At 36.4% G+C, this 24,972-nt stretch overlaps 1 protein-coding gene across 1 annotated transcript in view; it reads right to left on the bottom strand.

Annotated features, from left to right (window-relative positions):
• CRIM1 (cysteine rich transmembrane BMP regulator 1) overlaps positions 1–24,972 on the bottom strand; it is a 160,095-nt gene that overhangs the window by 42,811 nt on the left and 92,312 nt on the right. Inside the window, exons 5-7 of the mRNA XM_072333167.1 lie at positions 16,946–17,067; positions 5,889–6,071; positions 4,425–4,622 (exon numbers count right to left, since the gene is read on the bottom strand). Coding sequence (XP_072189268.1) covers positions 4,425–4,622; positions 5,889–6,071; positions 16,946–17,067 — 503 coding nt within the window. The remainder of the gene's footprint in view (positions 1–4,424; positions 4,623–5,888; positions 6,072–16,945; positions 17,068–24,972) is intronic.

Here is a 24,972-nt window from a genome sequence, read left to right as displayed (position 1 = left end):
ATGAAAGTCCACTGAGAGGACTTTGTCTAACACTTAATTTCTCATTCATAGCTTATGCTGGAACCCTTCCACCTGTACCTGAGAGCTCTCACGCAGAACGACTCATTGGGTGACAGCCAACTACTATACATCAACTGACTTGGCTGCAAGCTTTCCCTATCTGTAGCTTGAGCCTGTGGGAGAAACAAGGGAATGTAGGAAGCCTCCAACATTCTTAAGAGACATTTTTGGTATCAGTGCCAAATTCTCAGTACTTGTATTTATTACCTTCTTTTCAAAGAACCAAGCATTTTCCTAATACTCCACTCAATATTTACTTCCTATGAACATGACTGTTACTCCTGTTTGCAGATGGCATGGGGAAGGCATGGTTATTTATGTCAGTGTAGCTTGTTTGGTGTTACATATTGACACTAATAGCTATTTGAAGCTCCAGTAGTATCCAATTTTTTAAAAACTTCATTACAAATGGAATTGCTGCTTAAACATTTAGGAACTAAAACAAATGGTAATCCAAAAGAGAAGCAAACAGCTCCAGGAAAAGCAGCACTAAGAAAAGCCTGATTACCTACGGATCCATTTCCTACAATAGGACAAGCACTCAAACCAGCTTCCATGAAGAAACTTGGGATAACAAAGTATGAGTTCATCCCCAAACTTCACACTCTGCTCCTTCTAACTACCTATCTGCTTTCATTAAATATGTAGGAATGTGTTATCTCTGAGATTTCTGTGCGTTGTAAGTGACCACTGGCTCTAAAACTGTGAGGAAAGCACAGAGGGCTAATGTGATTACCTAAACCTTGTCTCTTTATGAAGACAGTCTAGAAAACAAAGAAAGAAAAAACAGACTAAGTAGATAATAGATTAAACAAACAAAAGCAAATCCCTAAGCACCAATATCATTACAGCAGCTACAGAAGTTCTATAGAAGCATCCATCAGAAGCTTAAAACTAAATCTTTGTGTTCGATCCACAGAACATGATGGGCCTGCTGTTCCCAGCTCTGACTGGTGAAAGGAGATGGCTGCCTTGAAAACCAGCATAGACTGAAGAGCTCAAGGATGGGTGCTGGCTGATGAAGGAAGAAATAATAGAGAAAACATCTGGCTTTGTCTGGAATCATCTCTTTTCTGCAAGGGGAGAAAGCAACCTTTTCCAGAGGGAGAAAAAGCTGCACAAATTATTTTTGCAAGGCACTGGGCTTCATCTTTAAAGGCAACCTAACACTAGCTTTGCAACTTCTTATTATCTGGAATGAGTGTTTGATATTGCCCTGTCTTGTTCCTCCTTCTGCACTGTCTCTCTGTCCTCATGCCTTATCAATTGGCCCTTTTTTTTTCCCTCACTCCTGCCCAGACACTCTTACCTCAAATTAGCCACCCCCTGCTCCCATCCTGGACTTTTATCCATGCATATCTTGCACAAGTATAATCCACGTGCATTGCTATATTGGAAAACTGGCAACAAGTGATGGGTGGGCACAGAGTAACCAGAGTTCTTTCCAAAAGGACTTTGATCGCTTTTATGCTTACTTTAAGAAGAAAACAACTGTATGTTGTTGAGTAACAGTCATCACCTGCATAAACACTGAAAACTGCATATCAGCTATTGTAACTACTTTCAGTTATGTATGCAATTTCCTGAGAGCATCTCCTCTCACTGAGGCTGAAAATACAAACAAAGCAGATTCCCTAAATGAAGCAAAATGACAGTCTCAGTCAAAACATTCCACAGGAGGAATTTTGTTTTCCTCAACAACTATCTACCTTTCTCTAATACATATCTTCCCTTTTGCAACTCAAATTCATTATTTTCAGAAGATACTGCAAAATATGTTTCTTGCCTTTACTTTGCATCAACCTTTCAGGCACTTGAAGGCTGATATCTTCTCATTCCAGTCATAATTTCCTTTAAAATAAACCAAGCCAATGTGCTTTTCAGAACTCAGACTATGCTCATAACTCCTGTTCAGACTAGTGTCAGCTTGTCCACGTGGTTTTTGGAGGAATAATGTACAGGAAAGGACCGAGGACTTAGGATGTCAGCTAGGGACTTACCCACAGCAAAGAGATCAAGACTTGGCATCTTGCAAAGTGTACCTGTGGCCTTTATTTCAGTATGGCACTTGCCTTCACAAGGCTCTGATAATCTATCTTGAATTTCTGTTCAGTCATCACCAGACCTCTACTGGAAAACAACTATGTAACAATTACCCTGGGTCAGGACTTTTGAAGAACCTCCTCCAAATATAGTTCAGTAGATATTCTCTTGTTGAATTCAGTCAACATTTTTCTACTTTCTGCTTTAAAGCAAACAATTTCATGCTCTGCTCTCCAAGATACTGGTGGCCCTTTCCAGTTGCACTGTCTGGAAAGTAAATGTATTCAGTTTCCACTGAGTTTGCAGGTATGCTAGTGAAAACATCAAACAGAACTGGACATTGATGCTAATAGATGCTAACTACAGTGCAACTCAGGAAGGTTGCCCATGGACTTAAAGACTGAAGCAATGTATGCACAGCCTGCGATATTGCAGTGCTACACCTCTCCCCTCCATATGCCTACCCCATACTTCTGCTCTCCCTCTTGGCAGCTGCAGTGAAAACAACTTGGAGCCCTTCACCTGACTAACCCCTCCTGCAAGCACAGGACAATGAGAATCTGCGAGGGCCTGGGGGTTGCTGAATTATTACCCTCTCTGCAAGTCCAGTGAAAACCCCTAACAAGCATTCAGAAAATTACACATTTCAAACTGTTCGAAATTCCACATCCAAACGACATTCAAATTCCCTGGTCAGTTCCATGTGGCCTCCTGCCATCTGAACTGTTCACATGCTCAGTCAGTTCTGCCCACCTTTACTAGGCCTTAAGGAACGTCATGCTCTTCTCAGCACACAGTGACTGCTGCTGCCACTGCTGCCATTACCAGTGACAGCTTCCTACCATTTCTTTTACATCACCTGTATCACTTGTATCACACTGACATTTGTCCATTCCCATTGGAGAAGAAACCACTGCATACAGAAAATACTTAGATAACTCTATCTGTCTATGCTACTTTTCCTAGCTCACTCACATACACATTAAGTGTGACAGCACATACTCTGTGATACCCATCATGAGAGAAATCACTGGGGATTAAAACTTGCTAACTTGCTTCATCATAACATTAATTCAGTGTGAAAGTAGTAATTTTCATCACTTCACAGGCAGACTTAAAACGTTATCAGAAACCTTCTTCATATCCTGTGATGTGAATTTGGACATGAAAAAGCACCAAGAAAAGTCTGTGCTCCACAGATTTCTCCTAAGCATCAAGTACCCAGTGAAAATGGACAGATACTGTAATCAAAGAAGGGTGACAAGCTGTTATGCAAAATTCATTTCAAAATTCATTTAATTCCATCAGAGATGGAACAGGAAAAATAAGTGGTATCTCACTGAGCATGTACCCCTTCAAGCACCTATACACTGTGAATAGAGTTTGGAAGACAGGTCTAGAATTATGATTTAGAAACTGAGTGATCTGGTATTTTTCATGATGAGCAACTACTACCAAAAATGCAACTGTGAACATGCAGATTTAAAAAAAATATTCATTTGCAAACATTCATATTTTCACTGCCATGTTGGGCAGGTGTTTGCCATATCACAGAATCATAGAATAGTGTGCGTTGGAAGGGACCTTAAAAACTACCCAGTTCCATCCCCCTTGCTGCAGGCAAGGACACCTTCCTCTAGACAGGGTTGCTCAAAGCTTCATCCAGCCTGGTCTTGGATGCCTCCAGATAGGGATCATCCACAACCTCACAAGGCAGTCTGCTCCATACAGGTAAGGTAAAATCTCAGTTTGTTTTTAAAACTGCATGCATTTCCACACAATGTAATTACGTTTTAAACTCTAAAATTCAAGATGCATCTCCTAACTAATAATCATCCCATATAAGTTTCACTGAAATAATGACCTTGCTTTCATAGTATAATTGTGTCCATTCTCAAGCTATATTGTGTGAAGATTTTGAATTGTGAATAAATGAATAAGAAATTAGGAGTAATTCAATTATAAGTAATAGCTGTAGATGAACATTTTGATCCTCTAATTCCTCCTATATTTATTAATAAGCCTTAATAAAAGCAAGGAGTCAAATTAGTTAATGATATTGATCTTAAATGATTACTATATTAGACCAAAAAAGCAGCGAACATGGCCAGATACATTTGCAACTAAACCATGCTGTAATTTAGAATTTAAAAATTATCTATTTTTATTCCCATCTAATTAATTCCAACCAATTTGTTAAAGTCACAGGAAATACTGTGACAGCTACTTCAATCCTCCAAAATTATAAAGTAAATCAGGAATTACCATATCAGAAGTCACCGCGACAGTATGAAGTATAACAAAAGAAATGCAGATCTCACCTTCACATACTGGGCAGCACTCTCCTGGGACTTTGACAGGATTCAAACAGCTCTGCCCACAGGCTGTAGCAACACAGTGCGGATCACCATTGATACACTGGCAGAAAGTACAGTCATCCTCTCTCCATCGGTCTCCGTGAGCTTGGATCTGACCATTGGCGTAACAGCCAGCAGGATTATTTACAGGGTAAACTGGGTCTGAAATAAGAGAAATTGCAATAGAGCAAGAAATATTAAACTTCCTTTTATGCCTAAATATAACGTATGAATTGCTTCAATGTCATGATTTTGTATTATTTAAAAAGAGTTAGGTGAGGACATACCAAACAGAAAGAATCACGCTGTGGTATACAGAGATACAACAATATAGGCAACAACTTAAGACATTTCAGTATTGAAATTTACTGTTGAAAATGTTAAGACAACTTATATTGGATATTCATAAACTCAGTGCCCCATTTTAAAACTTTTCCACTCAAATTTTATATTTAACAAGCAGATCTAGAAAAGGAAAATGTATCTACAGATGGCTGGATATTTTTATATTTTTTTACAATGTTTGGTTTTCTTATTTTCTGATTTGTTTTTCAAAACAAAATGTATCGTAGATCTACTCTATCTTAGATCTACTCTATCTACTCTTTTTTCTTTTTTTCTTTTGTACCAACTTCACAGATTATAAAGGAAAACTGGAAACATTTCAACGAAACTAACCATACAGAAGTGAGAAATTTGACTTGAGAGACTTGAAATTTCTAACTTATTTTGCTTACTGAGATGTCATTCCTAAGTCTACTTTTAACCACGCAGACCAGGAGTGCTTCACAGGCCTTTTTCTATGTCGTGGCCATACCCTGACCCACAGTAGGGCAAGATCCAAGTGTATGGCGCCAGCCCTCATCTTCCTCCCCTGGAATCCTGTTTGTATTCTGGCAGAAGATGTGTCAAATATTTTCCAGTATAAGCAAGAGGGTCAATGTGAAATTTCCCACAGGATTTTTTTTTTTAGGAGGACTGCAGGCCTAACAAGCAGACGAGCAGACTGTCAACAGGGTAAGGGAGGAACAGAAAAACACTGGAGCCAGATTATTGCCCTGGTTCTTTGCTATAATTGTAAACACTGTTCAGCAGAACAGAAGAGCAACAAGTGGAAGAAGCAGGCTGCAAAGATACAGTCAGAGACACACTGCTGCTGCTTTGGAGCATAGTGAAAGTTAAACTACAAGCTAAACGAGTAATTTCTGGTGCAGAAATTAGGAACAGCTCAGGAAGAAAGCACCCAAAAGGTACAGAACATGTGACCATGTGAAAGATCACATCAAGAAATGTAAAAGAAAAACCAAATTAAGGAGGAGCTGACAAATTTTAGAACAACAACAATATGGAACACTTCTTCACTCATTTTCAATGAAAGGACAAAATACAAAAGCAGGACACAAAAAAAGGATTTAAAAGATACCGTACCTTCACACACTGGGCAGCACTCTCCCTCTGGCACATAATACCTGTCACAGTGTAGCTCCCCACACTGGGCAGAGAAGCAAATAGAGACACCACCTTGACACCGACAGAAGCGACAAGCATCCATTCGAAACATGTCTCCATCATAATATTCCATGCTGTTAAATATGCAAGTTGGCTTCACTTCTGAAAGAAGAAAGAAATGAGTCAGGTATTTTACAGATAATAATAAATGGTAAAGAGTTAAACTCATTTTGCTACTGACAAAACCAGAGAGAAGGAAACCACTAAATTTTCCTTCATTAAATAATAAAAAAAAAATCTGTTTTCTTTTAACTACACAGTATATGTTATTGTCTGTTTAAACAATGGAAGAAATGCTATCCAGATTCATTTTTAGAGCAGCTAGTTATTCATAATTAGAATTCTGATTTATTTAAAATACTGAAGGAAAGTTGTTTTCTTTATTGGTGCTACATCTTTTTCATTCCAGATGAGCAAGAAGCTATTTCAAATTTCAGCAAATGAAGCAATGCCTTTTTTTTTTTTTTTTTTTTTTTTAAATATATGTTAAAAAGCGAGTTTCTGTTGTTTTTAAGAACAATCTCTTTCTACAAGATTTTAGTACACAAGTGGATAAAATTGCCTTAGAGTTGTCTGGTGGGCTTCCTGTTCTTGTTTTTCTTCTTGTTGTTGTCAGTAGTTAGAAAAAGATATATTTATTTTAGGATTGCATGATATGAATTCCAAACACTACCTGGTTCAATCAAACTGGATCCCTACTAGTCACCTCACTGCTGTACTCCCCACATAAAAATAATCTCCATTGTAATGACCATTATTTAGTCATTTCAGTGTTTTTAAAACACAGCAAGACGTGACTATTTCTCTGACTTGACTATTTCTTGTACAGCAGATCCCTAACTTATGATTCAATCCAAACTGACAGGCCAAAGTTCCCAAATGTTTGGGAAAAGACTTGAAGGATATGTTAAGTTTAGCCTGCTACGGACACACACACTGTGTTTTACAGCTTCACAGCATACAGCTGAATCACAGAACTGTTTTGACACAGTAGGACAAACACAATTATAGCATACCACATTCTATACCACATTAGTCACCAGGAAGTCATGACTTCACAGTTTCATCATTGTATTATTCATTGAAGCCTCCTTTCTCTTTCCCATTATAGAATAAGCTCTGCAACTTTCCCAAGACTCTGGAGAGCAGATAGCTGAAGTAAAATAGTGTCTACTTAGCAGATGTATTTGCTCAGTTAGCTATGAATCTATTATTTTTAAAACCAAAGCATCTGAGATAAAGGAAGCAACTTGTTTCAGACACAAAGTCAAAATCAAAAAGCAGGCAATTGCATATCTTGTTGATTTCCATGGACTGTATGGAAGACTGTTTCCTTACTTGCATGTATGAAATAGCTACATGAAAGGTGATAACTGTACCTGCTTTGAGGTCAGGATTTCTATTGTTTTTGTTAGCACTCAATCTCACTTGGGAGATGAAAATATTTAAATAAAAATTCAGGATTTACTGTATCCTCTTGAATCTTCTTAATTTTGGAGTCTGAACTTTTCATATAGATTATTCTTGACATTCATGTAGGTTTTCTTCAAAATTCTAAATGATCTCAGTGACCTTAGTAGTTCCTTCCACTCACACTTATGCCGAGCTCCAGTCTCAATGTCATTTAATATGACTGTGAAATGTTAAGAGCTGAAACTTGGAATTATCCTGAGCAAGGTTTGATTTTTACATGCCTGTTCGGTCTTCAAGGCATAATGTAGAAAGCAGTGTTTAAAAAAAAAAAAAAATAATAATAATAATAAAAAAATATATATATATAAATAAATAAAAAAGAAAGTAAAAAGAGGAAATACCACTGTGTCCGGGAAAACAGCTATGACCTCATTAGAAAGCTATTCACATAAACAAACACTTGAAAAATATTTCAAGTTTATGTAGCTCAAGCTGTTAGTCTAAAAACTTTCTTAAAAAGGAAAAAGTGCCAAGAACTTAAAAGGCATTTAAATCCATTTGTTCCTGACGTTACTATTTTGAATGCAGCTTTCTAGATCTTTTTTTTTTTACTTTTCCGCCCCAACAGTATATCTGAATGTCTGCCTAGTTTGGAAAGTACAAACATCTTCCATGAATTATCATTCTTTTTTTTTTTATTTTTATTTATTTATTTTTTTTTTTAAAGAGAATCAAGAAACTGAAAAGTCCTGAGAGGAAACAATGTATTTTACTCCTACAATGAAAAATGCTGTAAAATATCACTATATGTGTATTTTTACACACAAACCAGGTTTATGGTAGTGTATACACATTCATAGTGAACTACTGAGCTACCTATATGCATCCAGCTATAAGACAAGGATTACTGTTGTTAGATCTGTGCAGTCTAATGACTCAGTCAAGCCAGAACAAACATAATAAGAACTCTAGGTTTAGATATTCATAAAGTGAATAAAAGAGCCAACATCTTGCTGTGGAATTTGAACCAACACATTTCTTTTAGTGGGATATGCTGGAAGATACTCAGAGTTCTCTCTCACTTGTTTTTGTTTTAAATAGTGCTAATTTTATTGCTTTGCTGACCAACATATGATAGCCACAAAGGAACAAAAGAGTATAAAGCTATCATTAAACAAACACAACTTTTTCCCAAAAGGCTGGCAACCATGAATTAATTATTTGACCAACAGAGAAAATGCTGCATATAAAATTCTTCAAGTACCAAACCTCCCTGTGTGACAAAACAGTTACAATAGACTGATGTGCACAGTGTCAAGCAGTCAAGTGCATCTGCAAACCCAAATCCCTTTTCTGATGCCAGCTGCCAAATGACACAGTAGGGATGAGACAGACACCCAGGCTGTGGATTCATGAACCTGACTTCAGTGTCTGCCAGCTATCAGTAAGCCTATGACAGAAAATCCAGACTGGGCACAGACATTCAGCCACAAACCTGTGGAAGGAGCCAGTGCAGAACAGACATGACCCAGCACAATGAAGTGTTCCTGCTGGCTTTACACTGCTTGTGATGGGACAGATATCAGATCTCTGCTCCTGACTAAGAGGGCACAGTTGACTTGGCATTGAAGTTCCTGCTCCAGTTAAATCAGGGAGAACTCTGGCATAATTTTTGCTTTAGAGATCGCTTCAGTGATCTCCATCCTTTTTACTGTGAGTCCTACAAGAATCCTATAGTCAAAGCTGCACTCAGACATGCAGCCATACACTATCTGAACACATAAGAGTGCTCACTTCTGAAGACCTTTATCTCCAAACTGAAGACAGACACTATTTATTTAAATCAAATCAGTTTTCTATGTTGTTTTACCTTGTACCTTTAAATCTAATAAAGACCTATAGGCTGGACTAATACAAAATAAATTCGCTGTTACAAAGACCCCTGTAGTTTCCCTGTACTGGTGGTAATCTTTGCTGAACAGCTCAGAAACATGCATGAGTTTTGCAATCCAGTCCTTGCTAGGCATTATTCTGCACATGGTTATTTCAAGCACATTTCAAGATGCTCAGGCATCAGCTGTCTGTAGAGGCAAGTTTGGGCATTTTCTTCTAGCCCATATGAAGTGGAAGAGAGATTAAAAACAATTTTCTGTTGTTAAAAGGATGAAAAGGTTTGTAGTTGCAGCGCTCTGGACATTCTTTCTGTCTACAGAAGAATTTGTACCAGACTCCTGGAAGAAATTGGTGCAAGTGCTGTAAACTTTCCATTAAATGAAAGGGAAGGAAGCTGACAAAATTCAGCCCTGTGTCAGTACAAACAAAATACAGCAAAGCTTTCTGTTTTTCAAAAGCTCGGCTGATAAGGAGTTTAGAAAAGAAAAGGATACACTTCAGTTGAATTAGTTCATAGAATGTAAAAAGGCAACACATTGTATGCTTTTGTTTACCCGCAAACATAACAGAGCAAGCCAGGTGGAAAAAAAATATGTGGTTTCTTACTCTTCAAACTTTAGTACTCTATGCAATGTATTCCCTGTTAACACATCTGTGGGACCACTCTGCAAAGTCCTTTTGTCTTGCATCTAAGAACATCAATCAGGACTAAGACAAACCTGTAGCTATTATTTATAACTCAGTGTAATTGTTTATGCATGCTTTTACGTAATTATTTGAAGGAATGAAACATTATTTTGTTTCCTGTTATTTTGTTGCCATCTGTAGAATGTGAAAGAAATTAAAAATGACAGGGCACTGGGGTATAATATCCATAGAAAACTGTAACATCGAAAAAATCACATTTAAAAACAAATGGAAAAAGTTAGGTTTATATAGAGAGGTTCCTAGTAGAGGAAGTCTGTATCATCCCATTGGAAACTACTCAGGTATCCAGATGCCTTAAGCTATATACAGCACCTACCTTCATCAACAGTTTTCTTGGTCTACCTCACCAGCAGATTCCAATCCAGTAACCCAGCAACTTCTTCAGAGGAAGAAAGTTGCACAGGTTGATACTGATGTCTTTTTTTTTTTTTTTTTTTTTTTTCCTTTTCACAGTAGACAAGACCTCATGGCACTGCCTTCAGAGAGGGAAGACTTATTTTCAAGTCACCATACAGGGAGAAGAAAAGAGTGCAGAAAGGTACTACAACAGAAGCAGCTCCACCTAAGACCTTCCCAGTCTTGCCTTTCTTTAAACCCAGCAGTAACTAAGAAACTGCAAACTACTGAAGAATTCCACAGTTCAGCTACTGCTACTAAGCTCAAATTGCAGCAAGTGTAATTCAGGTTAGACAGAACACACAAAAAAGTAAGTTATCCAAGTTTCATTACTTTTCCCATCTTCAGAGTAGACAAAAATATATATAACGCTTTTCATTGCTTTTTCCCAAACTGCAATTTTGCTTCTAAGTGGACTGATCCTGGGTGTCTCCATCTCCGCCTTCTCTTGAGGCTTAAGAACACACATTCCTTTCAATTTTTATTTTTTTTTTTCTGAATGAGTTTATGCTTCTATATGTCAGATTGTTGGTTTTCCTCCAGGCTTTCTTTCTTTTATCTGCACATCCTTCTAGAAAATATCTTTTTAGCATCATGCGGTAAGCTAATGACATAGCACAGGAATCCACCTGGATGGCCAAAGGAGGAGCTGGGGCCACCAAGCACTGTGGCAATACTCTAAAACCCACTTGCTGTGCAAGATTTTGTACATGAAATTTCCAAGCATCTTGTGGAAACAAGCCATGTCCTTTGTAACAGAGGAATACAATTAACTATAAGTATTCTCTCTCAGTCTCCCAAACTAGAAAATACATGCTGTGATCTGTTTAGCTCTAGGCATGCCAATAGGACAGAAGCACCTGCAAAAATCTCAGCACCATTGAAAGCACTGCCATAGCTCATCACTCATCACAAGCCCATCTGTGATCTGCCTCCAATACATGAGAGAAGTTTAAAATTGGAGGGAAAAGACCCAAATCAGTTAACACAAGGTTGTGGTTTGGCATTATAGCTAAATGATAAAGCTCAGCAGTAGGACTTCTGCATAGCTCTTGTAATCTGTTCCTCTCTTTAATAAAAATAGGTAGTGCTAACCTTTTCCTCCAAAGTGTTGGCAGCCTTGTCCAGGTTTAAGCATCTGCAAATATCTGAGAGTCAGAAGACATTTCCTTAACAAGAGGATTCACCTTGGCAAAAATATTACTACTTCAGAAAGTAAATACTAAAAATTGCATTATTTATAAAACCACACAGAACTGCACCATCTAGCATCTAATATACTTCTTACATGGCATAAAATCAGTTCCAAAAGGTATACCCCCTATCTTGGTTTTTGTTAACAGACGTGAATAAATGAAGTTAGATTACTCTCGGACTGGTCTTCAGCTTTTCACACCTCTTCTTTTTTATTTTAAAGTAGGTGGCAATTTACAGCATAAAAAAAAGCCCCTTTGTTTTTAGATGCTTGGGGAGTAACATGGAGTTGTATTTAATTAGAATCAGAATTATATTCAGTTCTCTGCTCTATGACAGACTCTACAGTCTTGGTCGGATCTTTATTTCTTTGTGCATATGGAAAATAACATTTTCCTCTGTCACATACATTTTGTGAGGCTTAGTATAGTGAATAGCGAGATCGTATAACAAACTGATGCCTGTGGGGTGTTCCACTTGGACTCATCTATTTCTTTTAGTGAAGATGTTCCTGGCTGGCACCATATTCTCCACATCAAATGTCTTTAGCATTCATTGATGCACCCTTTAGAAAAAAAAAGTGATTCATATTTCCCTTTAGAAGTAATGACATTACCTTTAACATCTTCCATGCCGTGAGCTTAATAACAGAATAATAAAGCCTGTGAGGAGTAATTGCATCAACAGGTGACAAGAAGTGTGATTAGTTAAGCTCTCCTCCAATGCAGTACCTCCCTTATAGAGCCGCAAGTGTGAAGGAAGCCAGGAGGTACAGAAAAAAGAAAAATGGCTTGAATACACCAGCGATATCTTCTCAAATTTGGAAAAAATTTACAGGTGCCATTATAAAGCATAGGTTCTATGTCACATCGAGTGAATGAGCTTGATGATTTAGGAGCTCACTTCCATATTATCATGAGTAAAGTCTGGAAAAGCAATAAAGAAGAGGTCACAGTTTCCCTGTGGCAGTTGTCATCCTTGCCAGCCTGTAATTTTGGGTCACGCACTAAGTACTCCCATTCTCAATTGGAAGGGCAACAGAAAACTGGCCTTCACCTCCGGGGGCAATGGAGGAGCCGCAGGGCTCCACAGCCACTCCTGGCAAGGCAGGGGCAGAAAGCAGCCTGCTCCTCCCCACCTTGGAGCTCTCAGGCAGTAACTAGGCCCATTCTCACACAGGCAACCGAGTGTCTTTCATAAAGCCATCAGAGACCCTTTTAAAGTAGTGGCTGCATTCAAGGAAGCTTATTCAAAAGTGGAAGCCCTGACTGACAGAAGAAAGCAGCTGCAGGATGCTTAGCAATTTGCTCTCTCAAATTTCTAAAGGCATAGCTCCCAGCCAGTACGTGCAACAGCACAACCTATATTCAAGAGGGCCATGCGTCAATACCTAATTAGAGAGCAGGCATTTTGGATGCTCTCTTGTTTCCAAACACTTCCACTCTTGCTGCACATGTAGCCTTCAATCTATTTAGATTCATTTGTTGATGCTTGTAATCAAATGCTGAATCATTTTTTTTTCCTTACGGCCTCTCCCAGGAGAGAAGGCAGAGCACCACTGTTAGCAGACAAAAGTAAATGAGTAATAAAAGTTGAGTGTATCTGGAGAAACCTCACATTCACCTCAGTAAAACACAGGGTGAAGGAATCTCTTGCTCAGTTTTCCTCCAAAATTATAACATGCTATCTAATACCATCTAGAAGGAAAGATTTGAATACCTATTCATTAGTTGTAATGGTAAATTATTTTAACCACAGTAGTGTTTTTAAAAGTACAAAACTATGTCTCCAGTCACTATATCAGCTTTACGTAAAATCTTCTGTTCTCTGCTTATATGATGTGGATTCAAATCTCAGAAAGAAATATATGGAGCATCTCTCCGTAGTACATTTTGTGCACATCACCAAGAAAGTTTTCACAACACTTTCCAAAAGCTCAACAGACAAACATACAATGTTGATATGATGTAACTTAATAAAATCTAGTTTCATTAAATTGAAACATTAGAACTGTTTCCAAGCAGGAATAGTACTGTTTTGTTTAGAAACAATATCTACATAATTATGTGTCAGACCATAAGAAACAGGTGATTACACAGGATGAGGAACATGAAGGCACATCAGTATACCAGGGCTGCTCTGAAAGTAATGCTTCCTATGTTACAATGCTGGCCCACAACATCAGAGGCACATGTTGGTAGGATGGCAGTAGAGGTTGAACTTTTCCACCACTATTCCATTACATGTTGTTGATGTGTGACAGATGGCAATAGAGGGGCAGTATGACAGAATGGTGTCTGACATGGAAGTGCCTATGAAGTAAAAGGGTGTCACTGAGTTCCTCCATGTAGAAAAAATTGCACCCATTGACAGACTGACACTCACTGAGCACTTATGGAGAACAAATTGTGGATGTGAACACAGTGAAGTGGTGGTGGTGTCTTTCAGCAGTGATGACAGTGGGTCATCTCTGCTGGTGCAGATTTTTAGGAGCATAGTGCGCAGGCTCTTGTTCGCTGCAGGTAAAAATGCATAGCTATTGGTGGTGCCTATATTAAAGAAGTGTTCTGTTGCTGAGAATTTGCTATATCAACTAGTACTATTGTACTCTTTCTGACTGTTGTAGTTTCTACAGAAATAAATAGGAGGCATTACTTTTGGAGCAACCTAATTAAATATGAAGCATAGAAGCAACAATGAATGTAATGACTTACTGCCATACTTAAAACGCGATAGGAATAAGCACAGCAGCTACACAACATGCAAAGAATGACTACTACTGAGGTGTCTATCAGTGCAGGTAAGCATGTTTTTCCGATGGATCGACCCAGTGGTATTTTGAGACAGAGTACACTTGTTACAAAGAGAACCACATAAAACCTACTAATCTCTTGCGGGACTTCTAAAACAGCACAATGTTAAATAAAGGAAAAGCTTTTGTCAAAAAAGACTGATGTGAACACTGACAAACAGCAAAGATGATGCTAACAGTGTCTCTATGTTATTTGCGTTTTGCTGACATTACACCACCCCTCAACATCAGTCAGTTCTGTTCTGGGACAACCAACTCTTCCCTACCCTTTCCAGACAGCCTCCCATCTCTTCACCACCCTATCTACCCCATTCACACATACAAAGTACAGAAGGCAGATGTGCTTTAACACTGTACATTATTAGGGTCACCTAACAATACAACGTAGTTACACCACAGTACATGCACTAACTGGACTGTTTTGTTGTTGTTGTTGTTTTTGTTTTGTTTTGTTTTTTTTAAATTTGAAACCTATTTGAAGTTATTCCTTTATGTCAAGTAATTCAGAGGATCAGTACTGATGATCCTGACAGCTTTCTATTCCCTCCACTCCCCTAGTTTTATCATTAAATAGACATTATAACAACAGGAAAACTGTATGAATGTCAATGTGAGCAATTCCTTTTTACTACACACTCTTCCTCAATTTCAGAGGTTTTCAAACAAGAGAATTAATTGAACTAGTTCATAATTAGTCCACTTACCATCTACAATTCCATTAGCTTGCATTTGATAAAAAAACATGCTCCTCAAAATGGCAATTAATCATAGTTGGGAAGCAAGAAAATAAGGGATTCAGCATCCTCCTAACAGTTTGTGCCAACAGTCAGCCACCCTCACCACTGAGAACAGCGTGTGCTAGCACTCACTGATTTGGCTCTCATTATGCCTATGGCATTTTTGTTTTTTAAATGAAGAAACTGATCTAAGCCTATCATTGTAATATATTTTCCCCATCTGTCATTGATATCTAAGGCATCCATTTTATACTTACTAATATTTCAAGATCCTTCTGAAAACCAGAACCATATATTAGTGTTTAGGCTTTGAAACTCTTAAGCAACATTCCACCTCCTTTTCTCTTCAAAATAACAAAATTAAGGGTAGAGATTTTATTCAACATATACATATTAAATTTATACTTTCATAAATTATATGTATATATATCATATGTAATATGGCAAAAAAGGATATGTATATATATATACATCATAGTATCATAGTATCATAGTATTGTGCGAGTTGGAAGGGACCTTAGAGATCATCGAGTCCAACTCCCGGGATTCGAGCCCTCTGTGTAGCAGAGCGGCACTTCTACCCCCTGCTCCACAGGGGGGGATTCGAACCCGGGCCCCCTGGTGTTGCAAACGGGAATTCTACCGCTGTGCCACCGGAGGCACACATATATATACATAATATACATAATAATACATGTATATATATATATACATATCATTTTTTGCCATATTACACATTTATCTAGTAAGTTATTGTCAGTATTTATCTTCTAGGACAGCACTGTCTGAGAGGTGTCTTGCATTATTTGTCCCTGATACATGATGAACTTGACCATTCTAAAATGCACTTGTAAAAATCCCAAACTATAAATCAACACAGGTTATTTTTAAATCATCATGCTAGAATATTCTTATGTGTAAACATCACAAACATTCTCCTAGGAGAGTGTCTGTATTAGATATGTACATTTATGTGCATATGCAGAAAAGAATGCCAGAATAGCTTTAAGCATGTGAAACATGCACAACGGAACACTGTTGGATAATGCTTAATAAATATTTTCATAAATAAAATAACAAGTAAATATTTAACCAACACATAATTTTCTTATGCTCAGAAATTATTTGAGCATGCAGCCTTTCAAGAATCTTTTTCTTCAGCAGATGAATACCTGCCTCTTCCAACTCACCATACACAACACCGAGCAATCCTGAGATTTGCATAACAAATCAGAAGTTACAAATTTGCATAACAAATTTAAGTTTTTAAAATATATTTTTTCTAAACATTTCCATCTGGAAGAAAAAAAAAAAGAGAGAGAGAGTCGGTCTATTCCTATATTGAACTGCAGTTTCCAAGGATTTTACACTTGTGCTAAAACTTACTGTGTTTATTTAGAGTGCTTTTTTTAAAGGGAGCCCAACAGTCTAAACAGCTCTTCATTACAGCACTCCAAGAAGCTGATTCAATGCTTAGCAAAAAAAACCACAAATCAACATTTTTAAAAGGACTCTAGAGCTTGTACCTGACAAAAAAAAGTACCTGGAAAACACACAGTGGGGGAGCTTTTCACTAAAAATTCTAACTCCTTGGCTTTACAGAGAAAAACATGCTTTAGAAATTAAAGAAACCTGACAAAACTTGCAAATGATGTTTTCCCTCTACATGCCTTCAATTAAACTTCCAGTTACTTCTTACTGATTGAACTCAAAGTAAATTATGTCTCTCAAATCTTGACAGTAGAGTATGAAGAACCATATACCCAGATTCTCCCACAGACACAAAATCCTCCTCTCCAGGTACAAGAGAAAACTTCACGTACCATTGACACACTCAAAGACATCACAGCACTTGCCAGGTGTTCCATCTCCACGTGAGACTATTTGAGGAACGGAGCCTGCCTCGCACATGGGGAAACCACATAAACCAGAGAGACACTCGCATCTGAAACCAAAGAAAAGTAAGGAAAACCCCATCAATGAATAAAGCCACACATAAAGGGGAAGAATAAGGAAAGGGAAAATGAAAAGCTGTAGAATAAGTTTCAGTAATAGTATGTTCATATTTTAGAATCACCTTTTATTAACACAATGACCAAAACCATTTATCAATGTAAAGTGTCATACAGTACAACATCAAAACTTCAGTTGAATATTTTTTCAGATTGCTTAAAAATAGCTAAATTCATTAATTTGAAAACATATGCTTCTCCTTTTATCCCATGAAAAACTGAAATTGATGAAATGCTAATAAGCTGTAACTGTACCTAGTCAGAAGAAATTGTGTCCTCTCATTAGGAAATTGTATTACAGCCAATTTTATATAAGGAATAATTAAAGAGAGGAAGATATCATGGAGAATCATTACATCTAAGCCAAACAGAAATAATTTCAGTGTTGGTTTTTTTTTTTGTTTTATTTTGTTTTTTGTGGTGTTTCCTTTATCTGCAGAAGAGTAAACAATTAAATATTGTGGTTAGTTGATTGAATCATTTAAATGCATTTTCTACATGCAAATATTTCCTTATTTAAGAAAATATCTTAAAGAACTGGAGTACATAAAATGTGATAAAACAGCAGTCACATTTGTTTCCAGATTCACTATTTTATGTTTACCGTAAGTGTTTAAAAGTTAAAGACTTGAGATGTCCATTGAGTTTACATTTAACAGTCCTTGCCCTAAACAATGGGCATAATAATGGGATAAGCAGTAATGAGTCAACAGAAGTAGGAGACACAACAAAGAGAAATATGCAAATGTCATAGCAAAGCAGCATAGAATATAACTTATTTTTTTTAATTACAGGTGACAAAATTTTTAGTTAAAAATGTAGACTAATTTAGCATTCTACAAATACATATGAGCTTCAAAAGGAAAAAGGAATTCAGAAGAAAAAAGCTAAAGAAATGAAAATAATGGCTCTATGTATGACTATTTCAAATACATTTAAGTGTCCCAAGACAATTCTGAAATTAAAACACTCTTTAGTAAGATACATTATTGGTATTAAAAAAAAAACAAACAACAACAACACAAAAAACGTGCTTGTTTTTAATCTTAAAATGCAAGAAGTTTGATTCTCTTCTACCACGCAGATCTCCTTAGTGAGCAGGGTTCAATGAAAGAGAAAAAGCCACCTCTCAATAAAGAAGGTTTTAACAGTTCTTCCCTTAACTTCACTGGCATTAGAACAATGTATTACTCTTCTTTCTAAGGTATCAATGAAAGGAAATTTCCCAGTAGAAATAAAAGCTAGATCAAGAAATCTCTTGGGACTTTTATTGTAATACCTGAAAAGTGTTTTAAAATATTCTACTATAACACTGTGTATTTCTAAGGGAATAAAAGACTCCTTAAGAAAGTAGTATTTTTACACCATATTTCACAATTTATTTCACAAATTCATCACACAAATGATTATCTGGTCATTAAATATGTCCAAATAAACAGAAATAGAATCACAGAATGATAGAATCACCAGGGCTGGAAAAGACCTCCAAGATCATCCAATCCAAACATCCACCTACCACCAATACTTTCACATAAGTACAACATCAAGATGTTTCTTGAACACCTCCAGGGATGGTGACTCAACCATCTCAATGGGCAGCCCATTCAAGCACACGATCTCTCTTTTGGAGAAGAAATTTTCCTTACCATCCAACCTGAATCACCCCCAGCACAACTTGAGGCCATTCCCTCTAGTCCTTTCATTTATATGTAATATAATACTCCACGCACATACCTCCTAAGGCTTAAAATGTATTTCAGGAATTTTGATAGCACTGCACTTGTCTTAACAGTAAAGAACAAAAAATTAAAACAATAAAAAAATCATGGTACAGAAATTTAAGTTTTATTTATTATATCTTTGATTTCAACAGTTTTTGTTTGATTGTTTGTTTGTTTTTAAACTAATTTATTTACCATTTATTTACTGTATGCCCTTTGCCTTCAGGGATGTAGAAGGGGGAAAAAAAAAAAAAAAAAAGCAAGACAATTTCTACTGCATGGAACTGAAAAACGTGAAGGATTTGTGATAGCAGTTTACCTTTAAGATTAGTCAGTCCCTTTCTTCTTCAGCTTGACAACGAGGTGATAAAGTTGGATGGTAAAATGCAGATATGAAGGAAAAGAAGTGGGATGTACAAATGACAGAGAAGAAAATTAAAAAAAAAACAAAAAAAAACACTTATCCCTCCTTTTTGTCATCCTACAAATAAAAGTAGAACTTATGTCTAAGAGTATCAGTAGAATAAGGCCATGTAAGACACCCTTTGGCCAAATGAAATAGACAAGAGTACACAAAGATATTTAAGTAATCTTAAAGAAAACTGTACTAACATCTCACCTTTCCCTACCTCAGTAAAAGGAATACACTAATTGAGACAAAGAAAAAACAATCAATAGCAAGTGAAAAAGCCCTGAAATAAGTGCCTATGTATTCCCGAAGTAGAAAAAAAAAATCTTAAAAAATAAAGAAGTACAGACAAAACTAATGGGATTTTAGAGGCCTAAATAAAAAAGTACATTTCATTTCAACCATCAACATACAAATAACTTCTGGGAAAATATGCAAATCAAACTTAATAAAAATTCACGTCAGCAGAGAAAATGGCAGACATAATGGAAATACAACTGCAGATCTTGACATTTCAAGTCCTGTGAAATGGGCTCCTGTCCTTTCTCTCACATATTATCATGAATGACTTGATTTCAGGAAGAATATTAAGTGGTTAGGTTAATAGCTCATAGCTTCTTTTGGTCTCCCACCTTCTCAGTCAACTGTTTTTAATGATAAACTGTCCAACAAATAAACAAAAACCAAAACAAGAAATAACTTACAGTAGACAATCTTCTAAAACATAAGCCAAAAAGATGTTTAGAAGATTGTTAGGAGTCAACGTTCCTTTCTGCAGAACTGAGAATAAGGAAAGCTTACCATGTTCATTCAAAAACAGCAAGAAGAGTCTAATCAAAGAAGACACCACCCTCCAAAGTTTTTATAAGTTGACTTCCCATTTGGATAAAAAAAAAAAATCCATTCATGGGAGAATGTCAAAGCAGCAAATAGTCTCAGATGGACTTTTAAATACTCTGCATTCTTTTCCTAGCACTGCTAGGAAAATCTTTAACCATCTTCCAGGCTATTAGCATGGAAAACATTGTTTTGGAGACAGAAGTCTTTCAATAAGAAACCCAAGGAATTCTGGTAGCTGATCACAGCTGAAGCACAGCCAGAACAAAAACATCTGGAAATTCTGAATAAGTGATCCACTTGTTAGTAGGAGAGAAAAATCAGCTTTATACTACTAGATTTTTTTTTATTTTTTTTTTTTCTTACTGAAGAGTGTTTTAGAGAAGACAGATGGAAGAGAAGTTTTATTCCAGTTTTGTGCTTCATCAAATGCAGCTGTCCATGTGCAGAATGTATCTTAGCCTAGTTACAGAGCATTAGGTTTGGAGGAAATTTAGTAGGTTAGACTGTTAAAAGTCTGTTGCCAGTGGCCGTGATCCCTACCTAAGTAATTTCTGTGAAATTCAGAAGTTCAGGCTGCTGGTTTGTAAAACACAACATTGCCTCTGAAGTGCTCTTTCTATAGTCATAAACTGCCTAAGGAATACATACACAGCATAAGTTTCTATAGGGAAAGCTTCTAAAAGAGATGACTGCTTTACATACTGCATTGTCTCTCAACACAAACTAGAATAATGGAATCATAGAACGGCTTGGGTTTGAAAGGACCTCTAGGTCCATTAAGTCCCAACCTCCCCGCATCAAGCAGGGTTGCCAGATGCTAGATCAAGTATTAGATCATACTACCCAGGGCCCCATCCAACCTGGCTTCAGACACTTCCAAGAATGGGGCATCCACAACTTCTCCGGACAAGCCTGTTCTAGTACTTCATCACTCCCACCACTCCCTCCTGTCATCTAAATCTTCCCTAGTTTAAATTATTCCCCCTTATCCTCTCACTATCTACCTGTACAAAAAGTTGATTTCCCTCCTGTTTATGATCTCCCTTAAAATACTGGAAAGCTGTAATGTGAACTCCCCACAGTTTTCTCCAGACTGAATAAGCCCAGCACCTTCAGCTTATTATTCAAGGAGATGTGCTCCAGACTATTGCTACATTATTGCACAATGAAACAGTGCAGTGACACTGAAAAACTGCAAGATTAAAGTGACATCACTATTTGAGATACCAAGAAGCTGACACATTCAGTATCTCACTCTCAAATTCCTTATTAGAGCAAAGGCTCTAAGCAAACACACACCTCAGGATAGCAGCACATACCCTAACAAGAGAAGTCAACAAGGAGTAATATGTCCTTTTAGCAACTAAGATGGACAGTCCTGTAAGAGAATACAGTCTACTAATAAGAGCCTAGAGAGAGAAAAAAGAGAATCAAACAATCATCCAAGAGATATCACAGAGGACATCCTGAAAAGGTGACAGAATGACCAGAAAGGAACCAGAACCTAGCTCACAAGTTAAATAGACAAATTTTGATGGAAAAAATTAGAAAACAGAATCAACTCAACTGGTAAAAGGGAAATTTCTCCAGTCCTTCAGGTTAAAAAAAGAAAAAAAAAAAATCCCTGGAAATTTCAAAAACCAAGCAAAAGTAATTTCAGTAAATAACTATATACAAGACTACTCTCAAAATCCAACTGTGTTCATTAATGTCTTGCAGATAGAAATAGGAACAGCTTCAGTAATACAAATAGCCTATTTTTTATCATTTGAATTTATTTCAGTATTTAAATTAATTTTGTCACTTGTTATTTTGTTTGGTTATTTGCCTTTTTTTCTTTTTTTTCTTCATTTCTAACATCATTTTTCCTTTTCTTTTTCTGTTTTTTTGTTTATTTGTTTTTTTTTTCCCGTCACCAGAATTTCAAAAACAAAAAAGAATAACAAGATATTTGTAAATGACTTTTTTTTTTTTTTTAATTTAAAATCTAATTATCTTGGTTCATTTGCTTCTGTTACTACACAGCTGAAAAGAGAGAAAAGCATAGTAGCCTCAGAAAAGCTGTTTTGATGGTAGGATCAAAGAGATCTCTAAGCATAAACCATAATGGCTATGAAAATAAGAACAAGCACTCCAGAAAAAAGACATAATACCAGTGAATGGGAAGGTTGGAATGGGGCTAAGGTTGAGAGAGGGATATTTATTTTAAGGATCAAAACAAAATCAAGTCTGAAACAGCGATAATGGAGAAAAGCATTCCTGAAACATACATCACATTCCTGTTGAAATCTTATCACAAGCCTCTTCTTTTTTCTTCCTTGCAGGACTTTAGTACAATTTATGTTACCATAACTAGCGCTTACGTTAGCTAAATGTACTGGAGAAAATTATTCCCAACTAGAAATTCCTTTCCAGAATTCTGGATAAACATATGGGTTAAAATCAATTACAAATACAGAATATAATAGTGAATTTTTCCATGAGTGTAATAGTCTTCATAGACATGAAACTTTTAAGCATCTCAAAAACAGATTACATAGCTTAAATTAAAGATGCTACAAAAAGGAACTGCTTTCATGCATCTTTTCTATATAATTACTGCTAGGAAGTAGAGAACAGATGTTAGGAAGGGGAAAGCTGTAAAATCATCATTCACATCAAACAGATTACCAACTTTCCAAGCTTTACTCAAACCCGAAGATGATGACTCAGTTTCATCCATTGGTTGAATGGTATAACTGGTCTGTTTTCCACACAGATGAGAAGGAAAAAGAGAACGGCCACATGAAACCAGCAGACATATAGCAACTGGCAACTGTACACTGATATAAGTACAAACTCTTCAGAACTCATCTGAACATTAATAAAACACAACATAAATCAGTCTAATCCTGCATCTTTCTAATATTTCATCTTAGCGGATGACATTTTTCTCTCATGAAAATGTTTTGTTGTGGTTTTTTTTGCTACTAGGTACACCAGCTACACTTTCCTTAGGTTTATCAGCCTTAACTTTCATAATATGAAAATAATTTTTAAAAACCAAAGTTATCAAGTTTTAGTGTTATACAAATGACAATTAAATGCATTACAAGTACCTTCTTTTTGCACTACTTTTGATGAGCAATTATAGTATGCAATTCGCATACAGATGGAGCACAATCCCTAATGACTGCAAGTCAGAAAGCAATATTACAAATAATAGTTTTGTAACTAATTCACTGTGCTGGCTTCAGTATTCCTATAAGTCCCAAGTTTCATGTTAACAGACAAAAAAATAAATGACATGCAGAACCCCTTCTGAGCATTCCAGTGGATGGGGATGGCCAGAACAAGTTTACACAATTACTGTAAAAGCAAACATTGAATGTGAAGAAAAAAAAACCAAACCACACAAAACATTTCTAGACTGGAAAAGAGTGCTTTCTCTTTGCTAGAAATGAATTATGGGCCAATTCCAAACTGCTCATGAAACTTTAATAGCATGTAAGTTCATTCTTCTGTATAATAGATTTCCCTGGAACTAAGCTACCAGGATCTTAAAATAAACAATCCAGAGCAATGACACAAAAGACAGGTAATTTTTAAGAGAAATAGAGAGCTACTTTTAAACTCACCTTGGGCTTGTCTTTTCCAATATATTTTATTATTTATTTACTTCTAAGTTACAGGTCAAGACTTTAAAAGATTGTGTTCATTTTCCATTTAATAATGAAATAATAATAATAATAATAATTTAAATTATGAGAATCTGGAAGTGGATCAATAGAGAAAAAACATTTGTATTAATTCCAAGCACGTACTGCTTTACCAAAATAGTGCTTCGTTAAGGTACAATTGCTCTTTATAGAACATGTTAGGAAACATATCTCCAAGGTCTCCTAATCATATATTTATTTTCCTCATTTAAGAGAGTAATAAATGAAAAACTCAATGTTACGCACTCCTAAGCACATCATTGTCCTGCAATGATTTCTCCTCTATGCTCTATGGTGCTTAGCAGAATAACAGCGAAAAATCATTCTAATAATTTAAGTTACAAACCAACAAATATCACTTAAATGTCTCTCAGATCTTTTCAAAAGCAACATACAATTGAACACCTGTAACAGGTCAGATTGAACAGTCATCTAGCAAAAAAAAAAAACTATTTGAGTTCACTGGTTTGCTGTACTAAGTAAAAAGTTAAGAAAAAGGAGGGACAAGAGTTATTACAACACTTTTCCAGGACATCATTAAGCAATTCTTCATCAACACAGCATAAAATCCACCTCTGGGTACACCCTCTGTGAAAACACCCATGAGGAGTTGGAACCGTACCTGCAGAGCACATCCCAAAGTATTCTGGGATGCCAGCTACAGTGTCTACAGAAACATCCTATACTCTCAAACATCAGGATCTTGACAAGTAAGTTTATTATTTACATTCCTATCCCATGTTCAAACAGACAGTGGTTTATGAAAGCCCTGTCCCTAGAGACACTCAAGGTCTAGCTGGACAGGGCACCCTGATGTAGCTGTAGATGTCCCCTGTTCATTGCACAGGAGCTGGACTAGATAACCTATAAAAGTCCCTTCCAAATCAAATGATTCTATGATTCTACTCAATATATCTAGGAAAGAATAGGTATCCCTAAAACCAAACCATCAGAGACTACAGATAAGCAGACAAAAAAAAAAAAAAAAAAAAAAAAAAAAGCAGTTTCTTCTTTTTAAGCTTTTGAGATCCCCTATTTTTTTCTTTGAAAGAAAAAGAAATAATTACATATTTAGTTTCTCTGTGCCCTTCTCATTATTAAATACTTTTTGCATATCCCAGAACACAATTCTGTACAAGTTTAAAAATACACTAAGAATCTCTTTTGGAA

The sequence above is a fragment of the Excalfactoria chinensis genome, chromosome 3 (assembly GCF_039878825.1).
Source record: "Excalfactoria chinensis isolate bCotChi1 chromosome 3, bCotChi1.hap2, whole genome shotgun sequence".
Lineage (NCBI taxonomy): Eukaryota > Metazoa > Chordata > Aves > Galliformes > Phasianidae > Excalfactoria > Excalfactoria chinensis.
The sequence above is the reverse complement of the archived record's forward strand: the minus strand, read 5'-3'. Positions and strand labels throughout refer to the sequence as shown.